At 46.0% G+C, this 20605-nt stretch overlaps 1 protein-coding gene across 1 annotated transcript; it reads left to right on the top strand.

The window, feature by feature from the left end:
- On the top strand, positions 1 to 20285 carry mast3b (microtubule associated serine/threonine kinase 3b). The gene is made up of 27 exons (XM_029499716.1): positions 1 to 370; positions 1389 to 1469; positions 5007 to 5095; positions 5874 to 5946; positions 7523 to 7601; positions 8366 to 8523; positions 9674 to 9749; positions 9984 to 10193; positions 11630 to 11731; positions 12058 to 12190; positions 12409 to 12470; positions 12620 to 12711; positions 12833 to 13041; positions 13116 to 13254; positions 13745 to 13877; positions 13946 to 14111; positions 14355 to 14456; positions 14650 to 14772; positions 15107 to 15219; positions 15384 to 15550; positions 15680 to 15801; positions 15926 to 16126; positions 16226 to 16452; positions 16564 to 16686; positions 16763 to 16899; positions 17151 to 17335; positions 17418 to 20285. The coding sequence occupies exons 1-27, from the start codon at positions 324 to 326 to the stop codon at positions 18368 to 18370; spliced, it is 4302 nt and encodes a 1433-aa protein (XP_029355576.1). The 5' UTR covers positions 1 to 323; the 3' UTR covers positions 18371 to 20285.
- Positions 20286 to 20605: the final 320 nt, after the last annotated feature.

The raw sequence follows: 20605 nt of genomic DNA on the forward strand, positions 1-20605 counted from the left end.
CATTTTGTGTGTCTGATCTTCAGGTGGATGGATATTCATATTTGTTTATGTAGCAGGATTGTTTGTGTTGTTGTTGTTGTTGTTGTTGTCCCCTCCCTCTCGCCCCCTGTCTTTCTAAACGTGTTGAACCGGCGCAGCCTCGGTGTCTCCTCTCGGTGTACGCGGTTCGTTGCTCCGGTGGATCCTCCGGTAAACGGTGTCCGGGTGTCCCCGGTGGTTTTTCAGCGGCAGCAGCAGCGATGAGCGTCCGGACTCCGGAGGGGGGAGCTCGGGGCTGCGCAGCGTGAGGATCCACCCCGGTGGTCCGAAAACAGGAGTTCAGGATGAAGTCCAGGAGAGACAAGCTGAAGATCCCGTCCCTGACTCTGGAGTAAGTGCAGCTTTGTGTTGTTGTGTCGGTGTCAACACTGACTTCTTGAAGTGTGTTGAGCTGGAGAGTCTGCTGGAAGTTTTAAAGCACAGACAGGAAGTCATCTTTATTATGTAATGTTATGATTTCATTAATTATGTGTTTGTTTGTTTGTTGGGGGGCGGCCAATGTTTTTGTCCTGGTTGTCTCGTTTCTGTCTTTAAGCTCATGCATGAGTCACGTGTTCACCCTGACAGGTCTTTTATTTCCTTGTTATTGTTCGTGTGTTTCCTGTTTGGCTGCAGTTTTACATCCACCCACTTCCAGAGTCTCTTCTTCTTTGTTGGGGGGCTGCCCACCCACCTGGAGGGTCCTGACTCTTGATGGCTCTTTAATTAACCAGCAGCAGAAGAGGCTGCCTTGTTGTTCAGTCTTAGAGTAATAACCCCCCCCCCCCCCCCCCCCCCCCCCCCACACACACACACACATTGGGGGGGTCATGTATTTTGGAATAAGACATTAATCCATTCCTTCTGGTTTAAATCTTCCTGTCACTGATCTGCTGTAGAGACTGAAGTGTTGAATATGTTGGAGCTGCTCGTCGTGTCTGAGTAAATCAGAGATTCAGTGTGAACTCTGAGTCACACAGAGATTCCCCCTCACTTCACAAAGCGTCTGTCAGCTGCTGACAAATTGTAAATGTAAAATGGAGGTGACGGCTTATTCCTCTCTGGGAGAAAATTCCGAGTTGTATGTGATGTGTAATTATGAGCTGACACTACAGAAGGACGAGTCTTTGTGCAGAGTTGTTGTTCCTGCATTACTATGACAAAAGGCAGGAAGAAGCTGCAGCAAACAGACACACCTGAGGAGCAGCACAGTTTCAGAGAGTCTCTAACCGGACAGTGACACTTCCTGTCACCTTCCACTTCACATGTCGGCCAATCAGCTTGTAAGAGACTGTTTCAACGAGTCTCCCTGAAGACTGATGGCGGCCGGCTCAGCGCACTAATGCCTGCAAACATTTCTTGCCTTACAGTTTGTCACCCACTTGCCAGAGCCCCACCCTCCTGAGCCCCTGCAGCCCCTGCAGCCCCTTACAAACCCTTCATCCCTGGAGGTAAGACGGACGCTCTGAAGGCCCTGACGCACCTCACACACTCGCCAACACACGAAAATAATCCCTGACTGCAGCAGTGGAGACTCCTCTGCATCGGCTCATATCAGCAAAATATGATTTAACTGTACAGACTACAGACACTGACAGAAACAACTATATATTTATTTACTCAAATAGAAAATGTTATCTGATCCCACAGACTCACAATGTTACTATCAAACTGACTCTGTGATCTCTGGACATGCACACAACAGACAGACAGACAGAGACAAAAGGGGAGTATTCAGGTGTTTCTAGAATTAAACTGGATCAGGTTTGATTTATTCACTTCCAATAAGCTCTGGCAATTGGGTTAAGTTGATCGGTGGCTGGTGAACATGTGAGTCACCAGGTGCACTCTGGGTAATGTAGTCAAGGCAGGGCACTTGAACATCCACTACAAGCTGAAATGGAGATGTAAGAAAAGCACAACGTTTAAAAAGTGAAGTTGGTCTAAAGAGTAAAATTGTAAAGTGGTATATTACGACGTGTTGGAGAAATGGCACAAGTGTGAGTTGTTGTGTATTAAAGTGCTCCTCAGCACTGTCTGTTGTGTATTGGCAGTCTCTCAGGCTGTGTGGGTTGCTTAGCAACGGGTGCTTTGGAGGAAAGTAACATTGCAAACAGAGGCGGCTCCATCCAGCATCTCTGTGGATGTGTGAGAAAAGACCGTTGGTGGCTGAGGCGGATCAGATAAGGCCTGTGAGACCAAAGCAGAACAGACCAGATGTGAAAAGCTGTTTATTCAAACCTTTACTTACACAGAACAGGCCGCAGACAGCTGATGAAGAACGCTACAAGAGAATATCAGATGTTCTCAAACCAAATAACTGAAACAAGAGAATCATGTGCAAATCCAAATGAATAAATGACCTTTGTGCTTGTTTTGCTGATCCAATATTTATTTCACTTTCCTGTTGGTGATGCTGACATATTTCTGTTATGATGTCTGATGATGTCTGATGAGGCAGCCCGTTAACACTGAGCATACAGAGGACTGTACCAACGGACAGTTGGTCTTGGCCCCTCCCCCTCCTGACTCCTAATGGTTTAACCCAACATCTGCTGCCTTCAACGATTGTAGGATATTACAGCGTCTCTATGGCAATGGTCATGACAGGTAGACACACTTTGACCAAACAGTCTGCACACACACACAACACAACAACGACACCAAAGCCCCTTTTGCTGGCTGTGTAGTAGTTGTGTATCGTGTAGAGATCCTCTTGTGAAGTGCTATTCTGCAGAACTCGTTCAGCTGTGATAAATATCTGGCCTGTAGTCAGTGGCCCGTTGACATTGATTAACTGAAATGATAATTGGCCGATTATTGGTCGCTAAGCAGAATTTAATTAGATAATATTTGTGTCGTTGATTTGTAGTTTTAGTTTTTTCTTACTTTGAGTTATTTAACGGTGTTTGCGGGCGGATGAAGGTTAGCTTTAGCATTAGCCTTTAGCCTGAGCGCTGTGAGAAGCCGGACGTACCGAGCGGCCCTGAAGGTAGCACCGGGCTCCAGTTCTTCACCCGGACTCTCAGTCCGCCGGAGTCCGACCGACTGAACCAACAGACCGGACCGACCGTCCGCCTTCGACCGGAGCCGAACCGGAAGACGTGACGGCGGCCCGGAGCAGCAGCCGCAGACCGGGAAGGAACAAAAAGAACCGCCGAGAAGCAGACACGATGGAGGGAAGGAGCGGGCTCCGGAGTCACCCCGGCCCCGGCCCCCGCTCTCTGGACCCGGACCACTAAGGACCACCAGCCTCCAGGATGTCGGACCCGGGTCACAACAAGTCCCAGGTCGTCTCCGGGTCTCTGCTGAAGCGGTCCAAGAGGTAGCTGATCCGGGACGGAGGCTTTTGTTGTGTTGGGTCCGTCATGTGGCGGTTTGTGTGTCTGTGTGTTGTGTTCATGCGTTAATTCCTTCACACCGGGAGGAAACACACCCTCAAAAACAGGCTGCAAACAACAACAACAACAAACACACACGTTTTGTTCGGCAGCTTTTGTCCAGAAAACACGTCAGATTAAATCCTCTGACGTCACTCAGCTGTGTCAACATTTCTTTATTCAGTTGGCTGATGATGATGATGATGTCCGGCTGCCATGTTTACTGTCAGATGACATCACACCCTGTCTGGGCCTGTCCAGGTTATTGATCAGATCAGTGTGATCCTACAGACGGTTCCTCAGATGAAGGTCTTAGGTCTGTCACATGTTTGAAGGTCGGTTTAAGGTCTCTTTATTTTGGTAGATGATGGGTTTACTTGTCTTTATAGTTTTGTGGTTTCTGATGTGCAATTTGACCATTTGCTCTTGAAATATTTATTTTATTTGTTCAGTTGAATGCACAATGTGTGGAACATAACAACGTACAACAGGGTGACACATTTTACATTTATACATTTACATCATACATATATTAAAAAAAACCCCAATCATTTCCTATTTGGATTTTAAACTTTGTGATTTTGGTTACATTTGGATTATTTATGCAGCTCTAAACACATCCAACAAAAAGCTGCTTGTAATGAAATTCAGTCTGCTGAAAATGTTGAATTCTTTAAAATGTTCTTTTCTAATGTTTCCTCAACAGTTGATCTACACGAAGTCATTGGACAGTGTGAGTCCGGCTGGACTGTTGCACACAGTCTAGTGACAGACTCTTGTATTGTGGCTACGAGTGTGTTGTGTGTTTGTTTTGTGCATTTGCCTACCGGATTACTTTTGTGGTTACATAACTGTTGCTTCGGGCAAAGCTGCTGTGAAGGCAGAAATCATCTCAGTTGGAGTTCAGGGACACGGTGAAATCCACTTCAGCATCACAGCTTGGACTGGTCTGGGCACTGGGATGTGAAATGGGTTGTGCCCATCAGAATTGTGACTCTGAATCAGTCCACACCTGAAATGATCTAGTTTAGTTAATCAGACAATTAATCAGAAAATGTTTTGATGATTTCACAGTTTTAGTTTTAAAACAGCACAAAAACCTAAACAACAACAGTGATGAAATAGTTTTAACAGTAAAATGGACATTGTTATGTCTCTCCTGTTATGTTTTCCCAGTTGTGGGTTTGTGTTGTTCTGGGTCATGAGCTTTAACAGTCGGAGCTTAATGGATCATTTTAACTCTTTAGAGTCTTAATCTGTCTTCTGTCAATCCTCTGTGTCCTCAAATCGCTGCTCAACAAAGACAAAAACAGACAACCATTGTGAGTTCCACATGTGATTATAGACAAAATGATTTAAAGGGACATGACCTGTTGATGATCCTTCAGCCAACCAACCAATGGAGGGCTGTTGGAGATACAATGGAGATACAGCCAATCGTTTAACTCATTAAAAATAATAATTAAAATAATTGTATTGACATAATAATAAGAATTATAATGATTATAATTATTACATGATGATGATGGTGATCAGATTGTCTCTGGTGGACTTCCTCCTGATTCATGTCTCTCTTGTTGTGTCTCTTTTTTCTCATTGGTGCTTCAGTTGCCGCAGCAGTAACAGGAAGAGCCTCGGTGTCGGTACACCATCGCCCACGCTGTCCCGGCCTCTCTCCCCACTCTCCCTCCACACTGGTAGGCCCACTCTCTACCTTTTACCCTGTTGAAGGGGTAGTTGTGGTTGTTTGATGTGAGGCTGTGTTATGGACCTGCGGGACTCACCATGAGATTATTAGACCATTAGAGAGAGTCAGTGACTCTCAGGAGGTTTGTGGTCCAAGTCTCAACTTGTCTCATGCATTGTCTGTCAGCTTCAGGTTGTCTTGGCCCCGCCCGCATTCACTAATACAAGATTGATCCTGTTCAAGTGTGAATGAACCACAGAACAGGTGGGAACAGGTCGGAGCTTCGGCAGGTTGAAATAACCCTATCAGCTGATCACTCCTGAATTTACTGATATTCATAATGTGGAGGGAAGAGTCATCTGTGAGAACATCTAGGATCTCAGCAAGGCCAGATTAGATTAACTGTTGGGGGCCTGATACGCCTGAGGGCCCAGGCATCAGATCTGTGAGTCTGTCCTCTGCGTTCACTGGATGTTGCTAAAGCTCGTGTTGTGCAGAGATCAGCTAGCGTGGGGTGATCTGATTTCCAGTTTGGCAGTTAGCAACACCGCCTGCCCCTTTTACCCCGCCCCTTCATGAACAGCCTCAGACTCATACTTGTCAGACCAGAGGATTGTCTGGAACTGCTGGCCAGGGCTGATGGTTTTACTGGGATTGACAGACATGATATCATCCTTTTACTCAGGAGTGAATGCAGCTTCCTGACCGTCTCTGTTCAGTCTCCATGACTTGATTATAACACAGTATGTGAGTATGTATGTAGTAACTCTATGTTGCCCCCCTCCAAGCAGCAAGCAGCCCTCTGGACAGCCCCCGAAATGTGTCAACCAGCACCTGCCTCAACTTCCCATTCGCCCGAAGGTATTTAACCCCGAGCCCTTCCTCCAGTTTGGTAACATTTATCTAAAAAGCTCCAGATAAATTCTTCACAAACATCAACACGCTTTCTGTTTGAACTCTTCATTTAATAGATTGTACTTTTATCTTGAGACCTTTGGGAGAATTTTATTTTACTCAAAGTTGTTTTTATGTTCACAATCGATTGAAAACTTTATTTTAATTTTATATTTTGAATAGTTTTCCTGCAGTGCCTCATATTCACTTCCGTTTTCACTCTGAATAAAATCTATTTATTGCACATTATTTTGAAATATTAAGAGGCTTGATTTGAAATTTTCTTCTCATGCGGTTTCACAAATATTTCAAATAATTTTCATTTAACAGCAGCAGGAGTTGACGTCCACACGACTGACGTTTTTAAAAGTGTCATCTCAGCAACACAAACTTGAGGTTTTCAAAATAAGTTTTCCAGCAGCTTTTCTAAAAGTCTTTCAGGGGCTGAAAACTCTGGAGTCGCGTGAACTTCAGTTAGAGATGAATTTTAAAACAAAGTAGTGTGGCTGCCATGATGATGGAGGCAGGAAGCATGCTGTCATCTTTAAATTCAGATCATGCTCATGGATCTGTTCTTGTTTCTGAATATTTGGAGTCTTTCTCATCAAGATGAATTAGAGTGACAGGAGCCACAGTTAACACAATGTGTCCTCAGATCACACACACACTCCTTGATGCGGGATGGGACACCTGCTCTGTCTGAATTAGTGCTGACTTCAGTTCAAACACACATCAGCTTCAGCTCTCTAAATCTTCAGGCGCTCTTGTCGTTGGAGGTTTGACTTCATTCAGCTCCCATCACTTGATGAACCAGCTGATCCTGCTCTAACTCTGCAGGCCAAACGTTAATCAAATGTTAAAGCGGGAAAGTGATACTTTACTTTTTCAGCCTGCTGGTATAATAAACAGTCAGTGAATGCTGAAGTCTGGTTTTTAAGTTGAAGAATACGAAGCTGCAGCTTTTCAGCCTTTAATTCCTTTTCTTTTATTTTGCTCTTCTCCTTAAACTATTCAGAATGTAAATGCATTTCGTTTTGAATTTGATTTGTCTGCTGAAGCTTCAATTTCTCCTGCAGACTCTGAAGTAGTTTTACAGTTTGTCCTTAGAAGTAAAGAACTTCATGTAATCTGGGCACTGCTTCTTTAATCTGAGTGAATGAAAACTGGCAGCCAAGGCAGTATTGTCAGTGCTAATCTGTCATCTGAATGCCAGAGGTCAGAGGTCACAGAGTAAAAACACACTGACCCCCTCTGTTTTGTCTTCCTCCTCGCTGCTGTCCTCAGCCACTTGGCTCGGGCTGACAGGTAGAAGCTTTTTCTTCTTCTGTTTCCTGTTCTGTGTCTGTGTTTGTGTTGATGTTGATGTTTATTTCTCTTATTTTGTGTAGTGCTGAAAAACTGCAGTGTTATATATGATTTAAGGGCGGGGGTTCATTTCATGCTCTGGCAGTCACAGAACTCCTACGTCTGGTGTTACATAAGGACTTCCACATATGAAACTGATGCTTGTTTCTTATGTAATGAACATGTCTGCTCCTCTCAGAGCTGAGGGTCGGAGATGGTCCCTGGCTTCCCTCCCCTCATCTGGATACGGCACCAATCCGCCCAGCTCCACGGTCTCGGTAAGTCACCCCAGCCCCCCAGGAGAGAAGTGGTAGCCCAAACAGCTCCTTGGTTCAGACAGCAAGAGGCAGTTGATGGCGAGAATGAGACGATAAACCACTAATTGTTTTCATCATCTGCTTCAATGAGTCATTCTCCCTGTTAAAAGTAACAAACTGTGTGTGTGTTTGTGTTCATTATTTTTTTGACAGCTTTCCATCATGACAGTATTAACAGTGACCAACATGTGTTTTTATTTAATTAACATCACAGGTAATAACCACATTAACATTAACTGTATTTGTAATAATAATAGTTGTTTTTTAAGAAACTGTTAATTTTGGGGGAACAACATCAAACATGGAGTCTTTAACTTTCTTCAACTGCCTGCTGTTGAGGACACACGATACCCTGGCTCAGTCTGAGGTCACAGAGCATGGCATAGGCGTGCAGATTAATTTAAGACTAAACTCCATTAAGCCCAAAGTAAATTCTTGTGGCAAGTTTCTCCAAATCAGAGTATACAGGGGATGAAAGAAGAATGATAGAGCTAAAAATAAGAGAAATGTAAACATAAAAATCTAAATATAAAGTGTTTAAGGTGCAATATAATTATACCTTGCAGAAGGAGGAGGAGTTAAAAAGTCTGATGGTGACAGGAAGGACATTGGTGTGTCTTGAGTCAGTTCACTGATGGAAATGAGGCCTCAGCTTGTAATTCCTCCCCTTCAGAATTTACCTGAACAGGTATCGTCAGTGATGAACTCTGTCTTTGTGTCTTCAGTCGTCTTCGTCCTCTCAGGAGCGTCTTCACCAGCTTCCCTACCAGCCGACACAAGATGAGTTGCACTTCCTGTTCAAACATTTCCGTAGTACGGACAGCATGGCGGAGGAGGAGGGACGTCCCTCCACGCTCATACGGCCGCGGTCCCGGAGCCTCAGGTATCATCAACAGTTTGAAGTGGGACAAATATTTCCCATCAGCCCCATCTCTAATGAGCAGCTACATCATGTTTCTGGTATCAAACTCGTGAAATGATTCATTCAGTATTGTCTCCTCTGTGTTGATGATCTCTTGGTCAGCATCTGTTTGACGCAAACCAACACGTGTTCAGTACCTGCGGTGCCTCTGATGATTACCAAAGCCCACCGGCTGGCGACTGCTGGTGGTACAACTGTGGAGATGTGTGTTTTGTTGGCTCTGTGCTGTTTGTGCGATGCCGCAGAGCTCTGTGTTCTGACATTGTGGTGCTGAGTGTGGGCGTGCATTTTCCAGAGCGCCTCAGGGATCTCGCTGCTGATCCGTCAAGGGTGGTTGCGGTTTGGGGTGTGGATGCAGAGAGTCACGGTTTGCTGCTGCAACAGTGTGTGTTGGGCAGCAACCGCTCGTCCAACAAAAGCTCCTTTCATGACAGAAAATCGCTCCAGGAGCCTGTTTGCATGTGATAGGTTTTCCCTCCATCTGTTCTATTTGAAGATTGCATTCATCTCTAAAAACACTTGGAGCTGCTGCTGCTGCAGTAAAATGACTAACTGGATGAATACGGTGATTCACACATCTGAGACAGAAGCATCAAAATCTGAGAGTTTTGTTCTACTCTGACTGCAGCGGCAACAGCCGAGCACGACTGTTAGCTCACAGATCGATGTAAATATAGACACTAACATCTGCATCCAAAAGAGCACGAGCCCTAAAGAAGGACGAATAGTGACAGATGTCTGTCTCCTACAAGATCAATTTTTCCAATTGTTTCAGAAAAAGTCTTGTTTTGCTGTAGGGATTCATGTCGGCTGGCCTCACTGGTCCTTTGACATTTTTGTGCCTTTCTCAGTTTTGTTTATAAATTTATGTGCTAGTCTGCGTATGAAACGTATATAATCAAAATATTGACCTGAATGAACCTCTTTCAGTCAAACCTGAACTCTGAGTTGAGAGTTGATGTGTGGTTGAGCTGAACCGAATCGATCAGTTACTGTGACATAATCATGTTTCAGTGCATCCTGACTGAACTGAGCTGAACCTGATGGAGTATTGATCCAAGTCAAATCTGTTGATCACATCTTCTCATCTGTCCTTGTGTTTCTGTCACAGCCCTGGGCGATCCAGTGTTTCTTTTGATAACGAGATCGTGATGATGAACCATGTTTACAGAGAGCGTTTTCCAAAGGTACGTACCTGAGTCTGTTGAGTCTGAGTCTGAAACAAAGAGTTGAGTCTCCAAACTCAGAAACAAAAGTTTTGTTTGAGCAGCAGGTCTCAGCAGGTGGTGAAGTCAGAGCTGAATCACTGAGAACAACAACTACCACAAGAGTCCACCCACAGAAACACTGTTAACTGTTGCTGTGGAGAGTAAAAATCATAATATATGGTGTATGTGTGTCTGTGTGTGTCCTCCCTGTAGGCCACAGCTCAGATGGAGGAGCGCCTGCTGGAGATCGTCACCCACTACTCTCCAGACAGCTCCCTGCCGCTGGCTGACGGGGTTCTGGGCTTCATCCAGCACCAGCTGGTGGAGCTGGTCCGAGACTGTCTGGACAAGTCCCACAAAGGCCTGGTCACCTCCCGCTACTTTGCCGAGCTGCAGGAGAAGCTGGAGAAGCTACTGCATGAGGTGTGTGTGTGGTGGCAGCGGGGGCAGCCGGAGGACGTGGGCTGAAGTGAACTGTGATGGGGGGTCAATGGAGGGAAGTGCAGTGAAGCGTGTGACACGATAGATCTTATAGTGGGATCTGTGTGCCGATGTTTTCAGCGTGCTATCAGACGGAAGACATGGCCGACTAGCTGCAGCTCCAGCTGCACTGATAAGTCTGTTTCCATATAGTGGACCTCCCACACACACAGTGAGTCAGTTTGTGTGTGAAGTCCATATTGTTGACACTCTGTCAGTGTCAGACCTGAGATGAGTGAACATAAACTCATATTAATATGCTTCATAAGGTCTTTTTGTTGCTCTCTGACAGATTTTGTATGTTTGGCTTCACAGACTGAGTCTTTGTGTAACATGAAGCTGCTCAATGCACAACCAAAATCATGCTGTGGTTGAGATATTCCATGTGATTTAAGTCAAAATGGTTGTTTATTCATTTTATTTTCACAGAAATACAAGTGAAATGATAATGTTTGTTTTTCCTTGAGATTCAACACTGATGATGTTGACACACTCATCCTTATTAATCTTTGATTAAATGGCAGCTCTTGTGATTATTTGAGTCTATTTTACCTCTGATCCAAACTGAGCTGACGCTGAGGGATCACGTGAGGTTAGGGTTAGTAGGAATAATTCTCTCTGGTCTGAAGTTGTTGAGGTTCTGGTTTGTTGGACTGGACCAGACTTCCTGTCTCCTCAGGTCGGTCTCAATGCTAAGCTAAGCTAAGTGGATGCTAGTTGTGTGCAGCAGACTGGTGAGAGTTAATCGTACACTGAACCCGCCGTGATGACTCATTTATGCCCCGCCCACACACAGTGATTCTTCTTGTAATGTGTTGTTGTCTCTGACGCAGTTTTAATGTCATACCATCTGGTGAACACACCGTGTGGTTCTATTTCCTGTTTCAGTTACTGCAGGTGTTTCTCAGGTGTGGAGGAAGTGAAAAGTTCTTTAACGATGGAGGTTAAGTTTTCATTTGAGTAACTGAACAAAGACCCACATTCATAGAATATGTAGAAAAACACTGTAAATGTTTTTAAGATTTTTATCATCAAATCAGATTTATTTATACAGCGCCAAATCATAAAAAAGTTACATCGAGGCACATCATTAATATAAAGTCTTAAGATGTTGTGTTTTTACAAACTTTTGTCATTCAGTTAGACACAAAGTGGAAAAAACGCTCAAACAAAAACAATAACAGGAAGTGAGGAACCACTGAAGAGATCAAGAATATTAAAAGAGAATACACAAAAAAAACCAGGTTGAAGACAAACAGTTTGGTTTAATATTGATCAATAACAGAGTTATTTGCTCCACATTTGATGTCATTTTATTTACAACCTGTTAGGATTTTTTTAACTGAATTTTATTTTATTTATTTCTTTTTTTTCCCTAGGCCTTTGATCGCTCTGAGAGCGAGGAGGTGCCCGTCATCACCCAGCTGGTGAGGAAGATCCTCATCGTCATCTCTCGGCCGGCTCGCCTCCTGGAGTGTTTGGTGAGCTGAGGGAGGGAAAATCTGCAAAAACATGTTACTGAGCTTTTAAATTAAATTTTCAAATGATTGCCAATAAGTAGCAGAATCTCTGCAGAAAACCAGAAACTCTCTGTGAAATCATTGGTGAAATCATTATAATAAAGATGAGAATATTCACAGTAATAAGTATGATGGCAATACTGCTTCTACTAATAATAGGAAGAATAATACTGAAAAGGGCACAGATGAAGCTGAGCATCAGTTTTCTGTGGCTCACACAGATAAAACTTTGTCCATTAGGACATTCACATCAATGGTACCTGGACCTGAATGTCTTCTGTTATCAGGAGTTTGACCCGGAGGAGTTTTATCATCTCCTGGAGGCGGCAGAGGGTCACGCCAAAGTTGGCCAGGGAATCAAGACGGACATCCCGCGGTACATCATCAGCCAGCTCGGCCTGACGAGGGACCTGCTGGAAGGTGAAACCTGAATCCAGACCCAGATAATTTATTTCACTGTCATGGTGTCAAACATCTTCCACATGTGCAGCTGATGTCACTTCCTGTTGGATCTCGTTGAGGACCAGAACACATAACTGATAGTGAACAATAAGTTTGAACTTGAGGGTTTTGGCTCTCACTTTGTGATGATGTTCTGGTTCTTTGTGGTGACTTCAAACTGTCTCTGTTGTCTCCAGACATGGTCCAGTTGGAACACGTGAGTCCGTCACGGTCGGTGGAGCACGATGCTCCTGTGGAGGTCAGTTCTTAAAACCTGTTAACTGTCCTTCAGACGTGTCCCACATGGCAGTTTGCCTCTGCTGTACTTCCTGATGCTGACCAGGCTCTGAGGCCTCTGAGGTTTCCTGGTTACTGATGAGTCTGTGGCGCCGTGTCCTTCCTCTGCAGAACAAAGCTCCTCAGACGCCCACGCAGAATCGGAGAAAACCTCTGGAGAGCGACTTTGAGACCATCAAACTCATCAGCAACGGAGCTTACGGGTGAGAAGTAGCGCTGGTGCAGCATCTGTTTGTCTGCCCATCATCCATGACACCTTCAGGGAAAACATGGAAAATTGGCTGTCAATGCTGATGTTAACTGCCCTGATGTGGTTTTCTACAGGGCTGTGTACCTGGTCCGCCACAAGGAGACCCGCCAACGGTTCGCCATGAAAAAGATCAATCGCCAGAACCTGGTCTTGAGGAATCAGATCCAGCAGGCGTTTGTGGAACGGGACATCCTTACCTTTGCTGAGAACCCGTTCGTTGTCTCCATGTTCTGCTCCTTTGAGACACGGCGTCACCTCTGCATGGTCATGGAGTATGTCGAAGGTAAAGGACTTCAACGCTGATTTAACCAACTTCTCAGTGTCCAATGGTTCTGACTGCTCAGTTTCTTCATTAAGGTGGCGATTGTGCCAACCTGCTGAAGAACATGGGCCCGCTACCTGTGGAGATGACGCGGCTGTACTTCGCCGAAACCGTCCTGGCCCTGGAGTATCTTCACAACTACGGCATTGTGCACCGTGATCTCAAACCTGACAAGTGAGGACACAAACCTCCTTCCAGCTCCATAGGGCCTATTTTATCAACCCTCTTACACACACTTTGGGTTGTTATAGAGCTGATCTGAAGTTTCTATCTTTATCTCATCAGGAGTTCTACTCATTCTTTGGAACAGTAATAATGAAAAATCTGCTCCAAAGCCTCTAATGCTCTAAATATCTGATTGTCCATGTCTCTCTGTCTTCTGTTGCTGGAGAATGGATATGAAAGGATGGATAAACACACAGAGGGAAAGCAGCAGAGCTCCAGTCAGAGTCAGACTGATCCAGATCTGAACTAACTTGGTTCATCAGATTATCACTGAAGTCAGTTTAAGATTGGACAGATCAGCTGATTCTGTTTAAGGAGGAAACAAGAAGAACCATCAGGAGGAATAAAACATTTAAAGACCAGTTGATGATTGAAGGCATTAAGACTCAACATCATTTAAATTTCAGACAAGAACTCACTTTCATTTCACCTCTGACAGTTTATTAATCACGTCCATGGGCCACATCAAGCTGACGGACTTTGGCTTGTCTAAAATTGGCCTGATGAACATGACCACGAACCTTTACGAGGGCCACATGGAGAAGGACACGAGAGAGTTCATTGACAAACAGGTAAAGAAGCCGCTCATCTTGCAGCAGCCGTTGGTTTCCCTGACTCACCTGTGTGCGTTCGTCTGCAGGTGTGTGGCACTCCGGAGTACATCGCTCCGGAGGTCATCCTCCGGCAGGGCTACGGGAAGCCGGTGGACTGGTGGGCCATGGGTGTCATCCTCTATGAGTTCCTAGTTGGCTGCGTCCCGTTCTTCGGAGACACGCCTGAGGAACTTTTTGGCCAAGTTGTCAGCGGTCAGTGCTGAAAGGAAGGAGCAGTACGGTGGCCGACTTTGACAAAAAGGTCGGAGCGTGTTTGCCCTTGTCGGCCACTGTAGAGATGCTCTAAGGTTTTATTTGGAAGCTCAGATAGACATTTTATTGACATTTACAGATTGAAGATTGAAAATGGAACAAAACCGTGTTGAATCTGTTTTTATTTTTTGAGTCATTTTGAATATCTGCAATCTGCTGAGTCAGCATTTCTGTGATTGACAGATGAAATCATTTGGCCTGAAGGAGATGATGCTTTACCTCCTGATGCCCAGGACCTGATCACACGCTTGCTGAGACCGAGTCCTCTAGACCGGCTGGGAACTGGTGCTGATCAGTTTACTGCACGTTTTTGTAGCACCAGGAAAATGAAGAAAACAGTGAAGTTTACTGAACATAAACTTTAGAACTCTTCTTCTCTTATAGAATTAAACAATTTAAAAAATGTAGAAAGGAAGAAATGAAAGAAAGAGAAGAGTTATTTTTAGATGCTTCTTTATCCTTTTCGTTACTTTTGCAGGCGGAGCCTCAGAGGTCAAACAGCATCCCTTCTTCTTCGGTCTGGACTGGAATGGACTCCTGCGGCAGAAAGCCGAGTTCATCCCTCAGTTGGAGGCCGAGGACGACACCAGCTACTTCGACAGTAAGTCACAGCTAAGGTGGAATAAACTTTCTGCTTCCTGAATTGGGACTTCAGGCTTAAAGCACCCTCTGATCCACAGACTGAATCCTCCTCCATCCTATTTTGGCTCCAGAATGAACTGGACAACCTTTGATCACAGGTCAAAGGTCAAAGGCTCTGTGATCTCATAAAACATTTGAGCTATAACTCAAATGTGTTGCTGAAGGATAAAATTAAGCCATGACATTTTATATCCAAAGGGTGAAAGGTCAACATCACTGTGACATTATCAGGTTGTATAAAAAGACTTCCTGTAACAGGAGGAGGTGACTTGGCTTTGTGTGTCTGTATTCAGCTCGATCGGAGCGCTACCATCATTTGGCGTCTGATGAGGATGAAGAAACCAATGATGAAGAGTCTTCCTTGGAAATCAGACAGTTTTCTTCCTGGTCACATCGATTCAGTAAGGTAACGATCCACACTGCCGCCGCTGGAATACGAGGAGGTTCAGAAAGTAATGAAGAGAATTCAGCACCAACTCAGTGGATGTTTTTAATGTTTCATCATATTGAAAATGAATGAATGGGGCCGGAGTCTTATGTCATTCATTCACCTGGAGCGCTGTCTTTCAGGTTTACAGCAGCACAGAACATCTGGCCACACCCTCCAACCTGAGTTTCTCCTCTGACCGCAGCCACAGCGAAGACAAGGATGACCGCGGCGACGTGGGCACGTCTGGCCTCTCCCTGAGTCCAGCTGAGGGCAGCATGGAGCGGCGACACCCTGGACGCATGGCCAGGTCGGCATGAGTCAGAAATAAACTGTTCCATCCATTTAATCCGTTTATGTAGTTCAGGTTTCATTTCAGTCGATTCTTCTCATCTGTGCGATCGTTCCTGACTCGTCCAACTGGTCTTTGTCTCTGCAGCCTTCGTCCTCGGGCATCCTCCAGCTCCTCCCAGTCTGAGCGGAGCACCAGCCCCCTGGTGATGAGCAGCACCCACAGCCTGGAGACGATGCCACGCTTCGCCCTGTCCACGGATGACGAAGGTGATGACCCTGCCATTTTACCTCGGACGTACTTCCTGTCCTGTTGTTCTGAGGGAACAGTTCCTTCATCTCATTTAAAGTAGTCGATGAATCTCATTAACAACAGCAACTTTTGTCCTTGCAGCTGAAGTAGTTGTGTCAAACCTGCGGAGGGTCAGGATCCGCAGTAATAGCACCGGGGCCAAACACTCATCCCCCAAGGAGCCGACTGGCCCCCGGCGCTTTGGGAACCAGCTGGAGACACCGGACAGACAGAGGCTTCCCTGTGGAGGGAAAGTCCCCAAGTCGGCCTCTGTTTCAGCCTTGTCCCTCATAATCACCACAGGCAAAGTTCTTCATCATCATAATAACATCCGATCACTTGACTCTGATCCTTGACCTCGTGGATGGTGTCAGATTCTAACCACAGCTGTGCATGTTGCAGACGACTCGCCTGGCGGCCTCCAGCCCAGTCCCATCTCCCCGCGCTCGCTGTCGTCCAACCCTTCGTCTCGTGACTCCTCCCCCAGCAGAGACCTGTCGCTCTGCTCCGGCAGCCTGAGGCCGCCCATCATCATCCACACTTCAGGCAAGAAGTTCGGCTTCACCCTGCAGGCCATCCGGGTCTACATGGGCGACAGCGACGTCTACACGGTGCACCACATGGTGTCGGTGGGTGTGGCTGCAGCTGGTCTGTTTGAGTGTCATGTGTTATATTGTCGACGCAGAGCAGCGAGGTGTGGACGGTTATATAAGGCTCACAGCTCTTCTCTGTTTGAACAGAGTGTGGAAGAGGGCAGCCCGGCTCACCAGGCTGGCCTCCGCACCGGAGACCTCATCACCCACGTCAACGCAGAGCCAGTCCAAGGCCTGGTCCACCCTGAGATGATAGAGCTGCTGCTGAAGGTACAACAACACACAGCTGCTGTTTCAGCTGCTCTCTGTGAACTAGAGTTCTTCATCATCATCCCATTCTGTGCAGAGCGGCAGCAAAGTGGTCCTGCAGACCATCGCCCTGGAGAACACGTCCATTAAAGTGGGTCCAGCTCGGAAAACCAAACACAAAGGAAAGATGGCTCGTCGCAGCAAAAGGAGCAAGAGGAGGGACAACTATGATAGGTGAGGAATCTCTGCTGCCCTAAATCGGTTGTCTTCTGCTCTGTCTCCCTCTGCTGTCCAGTACAGCATAGCCACAATGTCACATCAGAGGATCTTCATCGTCTCACGAGTAAAAATAAAAATTTAATGTTCTGCTCAAACAGGAGAACATATTTTTGACTTCAGAGCACCTAATCTTCTGAACAGTGAGGTAACAACAGCGCCATTGTTTGATCCACAGCAACATCTGACTCTTTCTCTTTGTCTCCAAGGCGACGCAGCATCCTGAAGAAACTGTCCAAACAGGGCACGGTGATGCACAGCAGCCGGAGCTTCTCCTCAGGCCTCCATCACTCGGTCTCCTCAAGTGAAAGTCTTCCAGGCTCCCCGACTCACAGCCTGTCGCCGGGCCCCTCCACGCCCTGCCGCAGCCCAGCCCCCGACCATCAGGGCTTAGGTGAGCAGACGTGGCACAGCAAAGGCCTCACGGCTTTGGAGCATCCACAGATGATGCTGATTGTGTGTTTTCTTTTTTCCAGAGAATCACTCTCCTCAGAGCACTTCTCCATGCTCCAGCTCTCCCAGTTCTCCTGCTGCACACATCCGGCCCAGCTCGCTGCACGGCCTGGGCTCCAAGCTCAGCACACAGCGCTACAACAAGGTGGGCCGCAGGAAGTCCACCAGCAACATCCCACCTTCGCCCCTGGCCTGCAATTCCTCGTCATCAGCAACGCAGCCACTTTCTCCACAGCGTTCCCCCTCCCCACTGCCAGGTTTCGCCAAAAACCTCCACACGTATCACGGGAAAACGCTATCGCCGCCCACCATTGTCCGACACATTGTCCGACCACGCAGTGCAGAGCCCCCCAGGTCTCCTCTCCTGAAGAGGGTGCAGTCGGCCGAGAAGCTGTCTGGAGTTTACCACGCAGACAAGAAGCCGTACGCCCCCCGCAGGCACACGCTGGAAGTGCCCTTTTATGGTGAGGCTGATCTGCTGGGTGACTCGGAGGCCGAGGGCTACGTGGGGTCCGATCACAGCAGGCTGGGGGGATACCAGAGGATCAGGGACCCTGGGATCGAACGGTCTGAGCAGCTGGTTGTGATGAGGAAGCTCAACCTGTCCGAACGGCGTGATTCCTTCAAGAAGCAGGAAGCGGTGCAGGAGGTGAGTTTCGATGAGCCGGAGGAGAAAACCACAGCGACGGTTACTACGACAACAGCAGGAGCACAAACGCCTCCTCAGCAGCCGCAGCAACACAGGGCAGCCTGGATGGTCTCTGGGCCCCAGACGAGCGAGGAGGTGGAGCTGGAGGTGCCGGTGGTCAGGAGGGTCACGCTGGTGCCCCAGATCGCCGTGCAGGGCTCGACGGAGAGCGAGGAGCAGGATGAGTGGGAGCCGTGTTCAGACAGCGAGGAAACCACAGAGAAACCTGAGGACGAAGTCTCTTCCTCGCAGCAAGTCGCTGTAGAGACCCTCTCCTTGGCTCCTTGAGCTGGAGCGCCAATAGAGTGCTGAGAAAAGACGAGGGAATGAGGAAGTGACCTGAGAAGGACGAACTGGAATCTTAGCAGACTGAAACAGAGGAAGAAGGTTTTACTCGAAACTTTTTTTTAATCATGATTTCTTGCCTCAAGGATTTGCAGACGTGGCTGTATTTATTATATTTGTAAACTGATGAGTTTGTCCCAGAGAGAGAGGCAAGTTCTCAGCATTTTGTATTCATGAAACATGCTTTTATGTCTTGACTGGATTTTTTTTTTTTTCTATAAATGTCTATTTTTTAAATGAAACTTTGCGGTACTTGTCTGATAAATTCCTGTTGCAGGTACAAAATGCAGCGGAGGTCATTGTAGAGGCTCAATAGTTTCTCCTCAGTGTTTGTTTACAATGTGCGGCGTCCAAGTTTGAACTGCTGCAGTCTGATCTTCTTCTGCTTTAGTTCTCAGACGCTGAAGATCCAAAGTCACTGAAATGCTGCTGGAATACTTCCATTTTGGATCAAGTGTCCACATAACATGACATTACAGATGTTTACGTTTCTCTGATGATAAATGAAAAATCCAGTCGATGCAGCTCGACATCAGACTTCAGGAGATTCAAACAGATTCACATCAAAAGGCTGACATCAGGAGGAGCCATGAAATCAGATCAGTGTCCTTTAAACCATATCATCTATCTCAGAGCGCACGCAGCAGCTGAAATTATATTTTCAACTCATATGTCATTCAACTCAACGCTTTTGTTCTTGCTGGCGTCTGGACATCATCTCAGTTCATCAGAGTGAAGCTCTGGATGGTGTGGTTTTAGGATTGTGACTGTTTGATGTGAAGTTGGTTTAACCGTCAGCTATAGTTTGTTTCTTCCTGTTGTCGACACTGAGCAGCCTGAAGTGAGTCACAGGAAACATTTTCTTTTTTAATTTGTGGAGCCTGCTGTCACCTTTTCAACTTGGAATGTGTTGAATCTGTATTTTTTCCACAAACTGCCTAAAATGACCTGTTTTTTTTTTTTTTTTTTTTTGACTGTGTAGTGATGTTTACACTGCGAAAGTGCACTAATGTCTTTTGTAAGTGAATGTTCAAGAGGGAAATGTCTCCATTGAATCCAAACCCAGGGCTTCTGAAACAAAAGTTCTTTTTTTTGTATTGTAGAAATATTGCTGTATATTTTCATAACAAGTCTGTGATGAAGGACAAATTATGCACCAAGACAAAGATGATCTGTGGCAGCAGGAAACAGGAGAGATCTGTTTACATACGTGGAGTTTTTAGCTCGATGTCTAATTTGTTAGTGGCTGTTTGACTTTTGTACTGACTTTCTCTTCTCTTTATAAACCATCAGATTTATTGGCATGAAACTTAAGCTCCTCCTCCTTAAATCTCAAGATGATGACGCCACAGTCATCCTGTGAGGGAGCAGCAGCTTTTATACCACAGAAAAAGACAAAGGGACGAACCATCTGTTTTCATGAATATGATTCTCTGTAAACTTTGTAATGTGTTTTTATTTTCTGAATGAGTGATGCCACATGGAAAGTTACAGGATGAACATCCAGGTTTATGAAACGATCGGAAACAAACTAAAAGCACAGACCTGTCAGTTGAGATACGAGACAAACACCGAGACACAACCCACCAGGTCAGTCCCACACTGTCACTGACTACTCCTGCTTGCGAACAGCTGAGTTCACACCTGTTTGCTCAGGTGAATGTGAACAAAGCTACTGCTGTGTAGGTGGAGGGGAGGTCGGGCTGCTCTTCATGTGCATGTGTTCTCCTGTGGAACGTGTGTTCGGTGCATGCTGCATGACTCAAGTGCACAACTGTAACTCTGGCCTGCATGGTGACCCGGTGCTGATGCCCCGGACTGTTCTTGTGCAACAAATAAACTTTGTATTGCTCTTTGACTTTTGACTCCATCTGACGTTATTATGACCTCACAGAGGAAAGGCTGACTCGGTTATTTGGTCAGACCTAGGCCTGGGAATCAAACCCAGAACGTTCATCATGTGAGCAACTGCAGTAACCAGTGATTCACCGCGCCGTCTCAGCCAAACTTTTTTGTTGTTTCAGCCAGCATTGACAAAGGAAGGGTTAGGGTTAGATGACTTATTTTTCATCTAGAGAAAAAGCTGAAAACCAACATCAGAGACAAAGGCAGAAAAAGGCAGAAAAAGTAAATAACAAACAACAATAAGAATGAACACACGCATAGAAAAATAAATCG

This window comes from Echeneis naucrates, chromosome 4 (genome assembly GCF_900963305.1).
Source record: "Echeneis naucrates chromosome 4, fEcheNa1.1, whole genome shotgun sequence".
Taxonomy (NCBI): Eukaryota; Metazoa; Chordata; class Actinopteri; order Carangiformes; family Echeneidae; genus Echeneis; species Echeneis naucrates.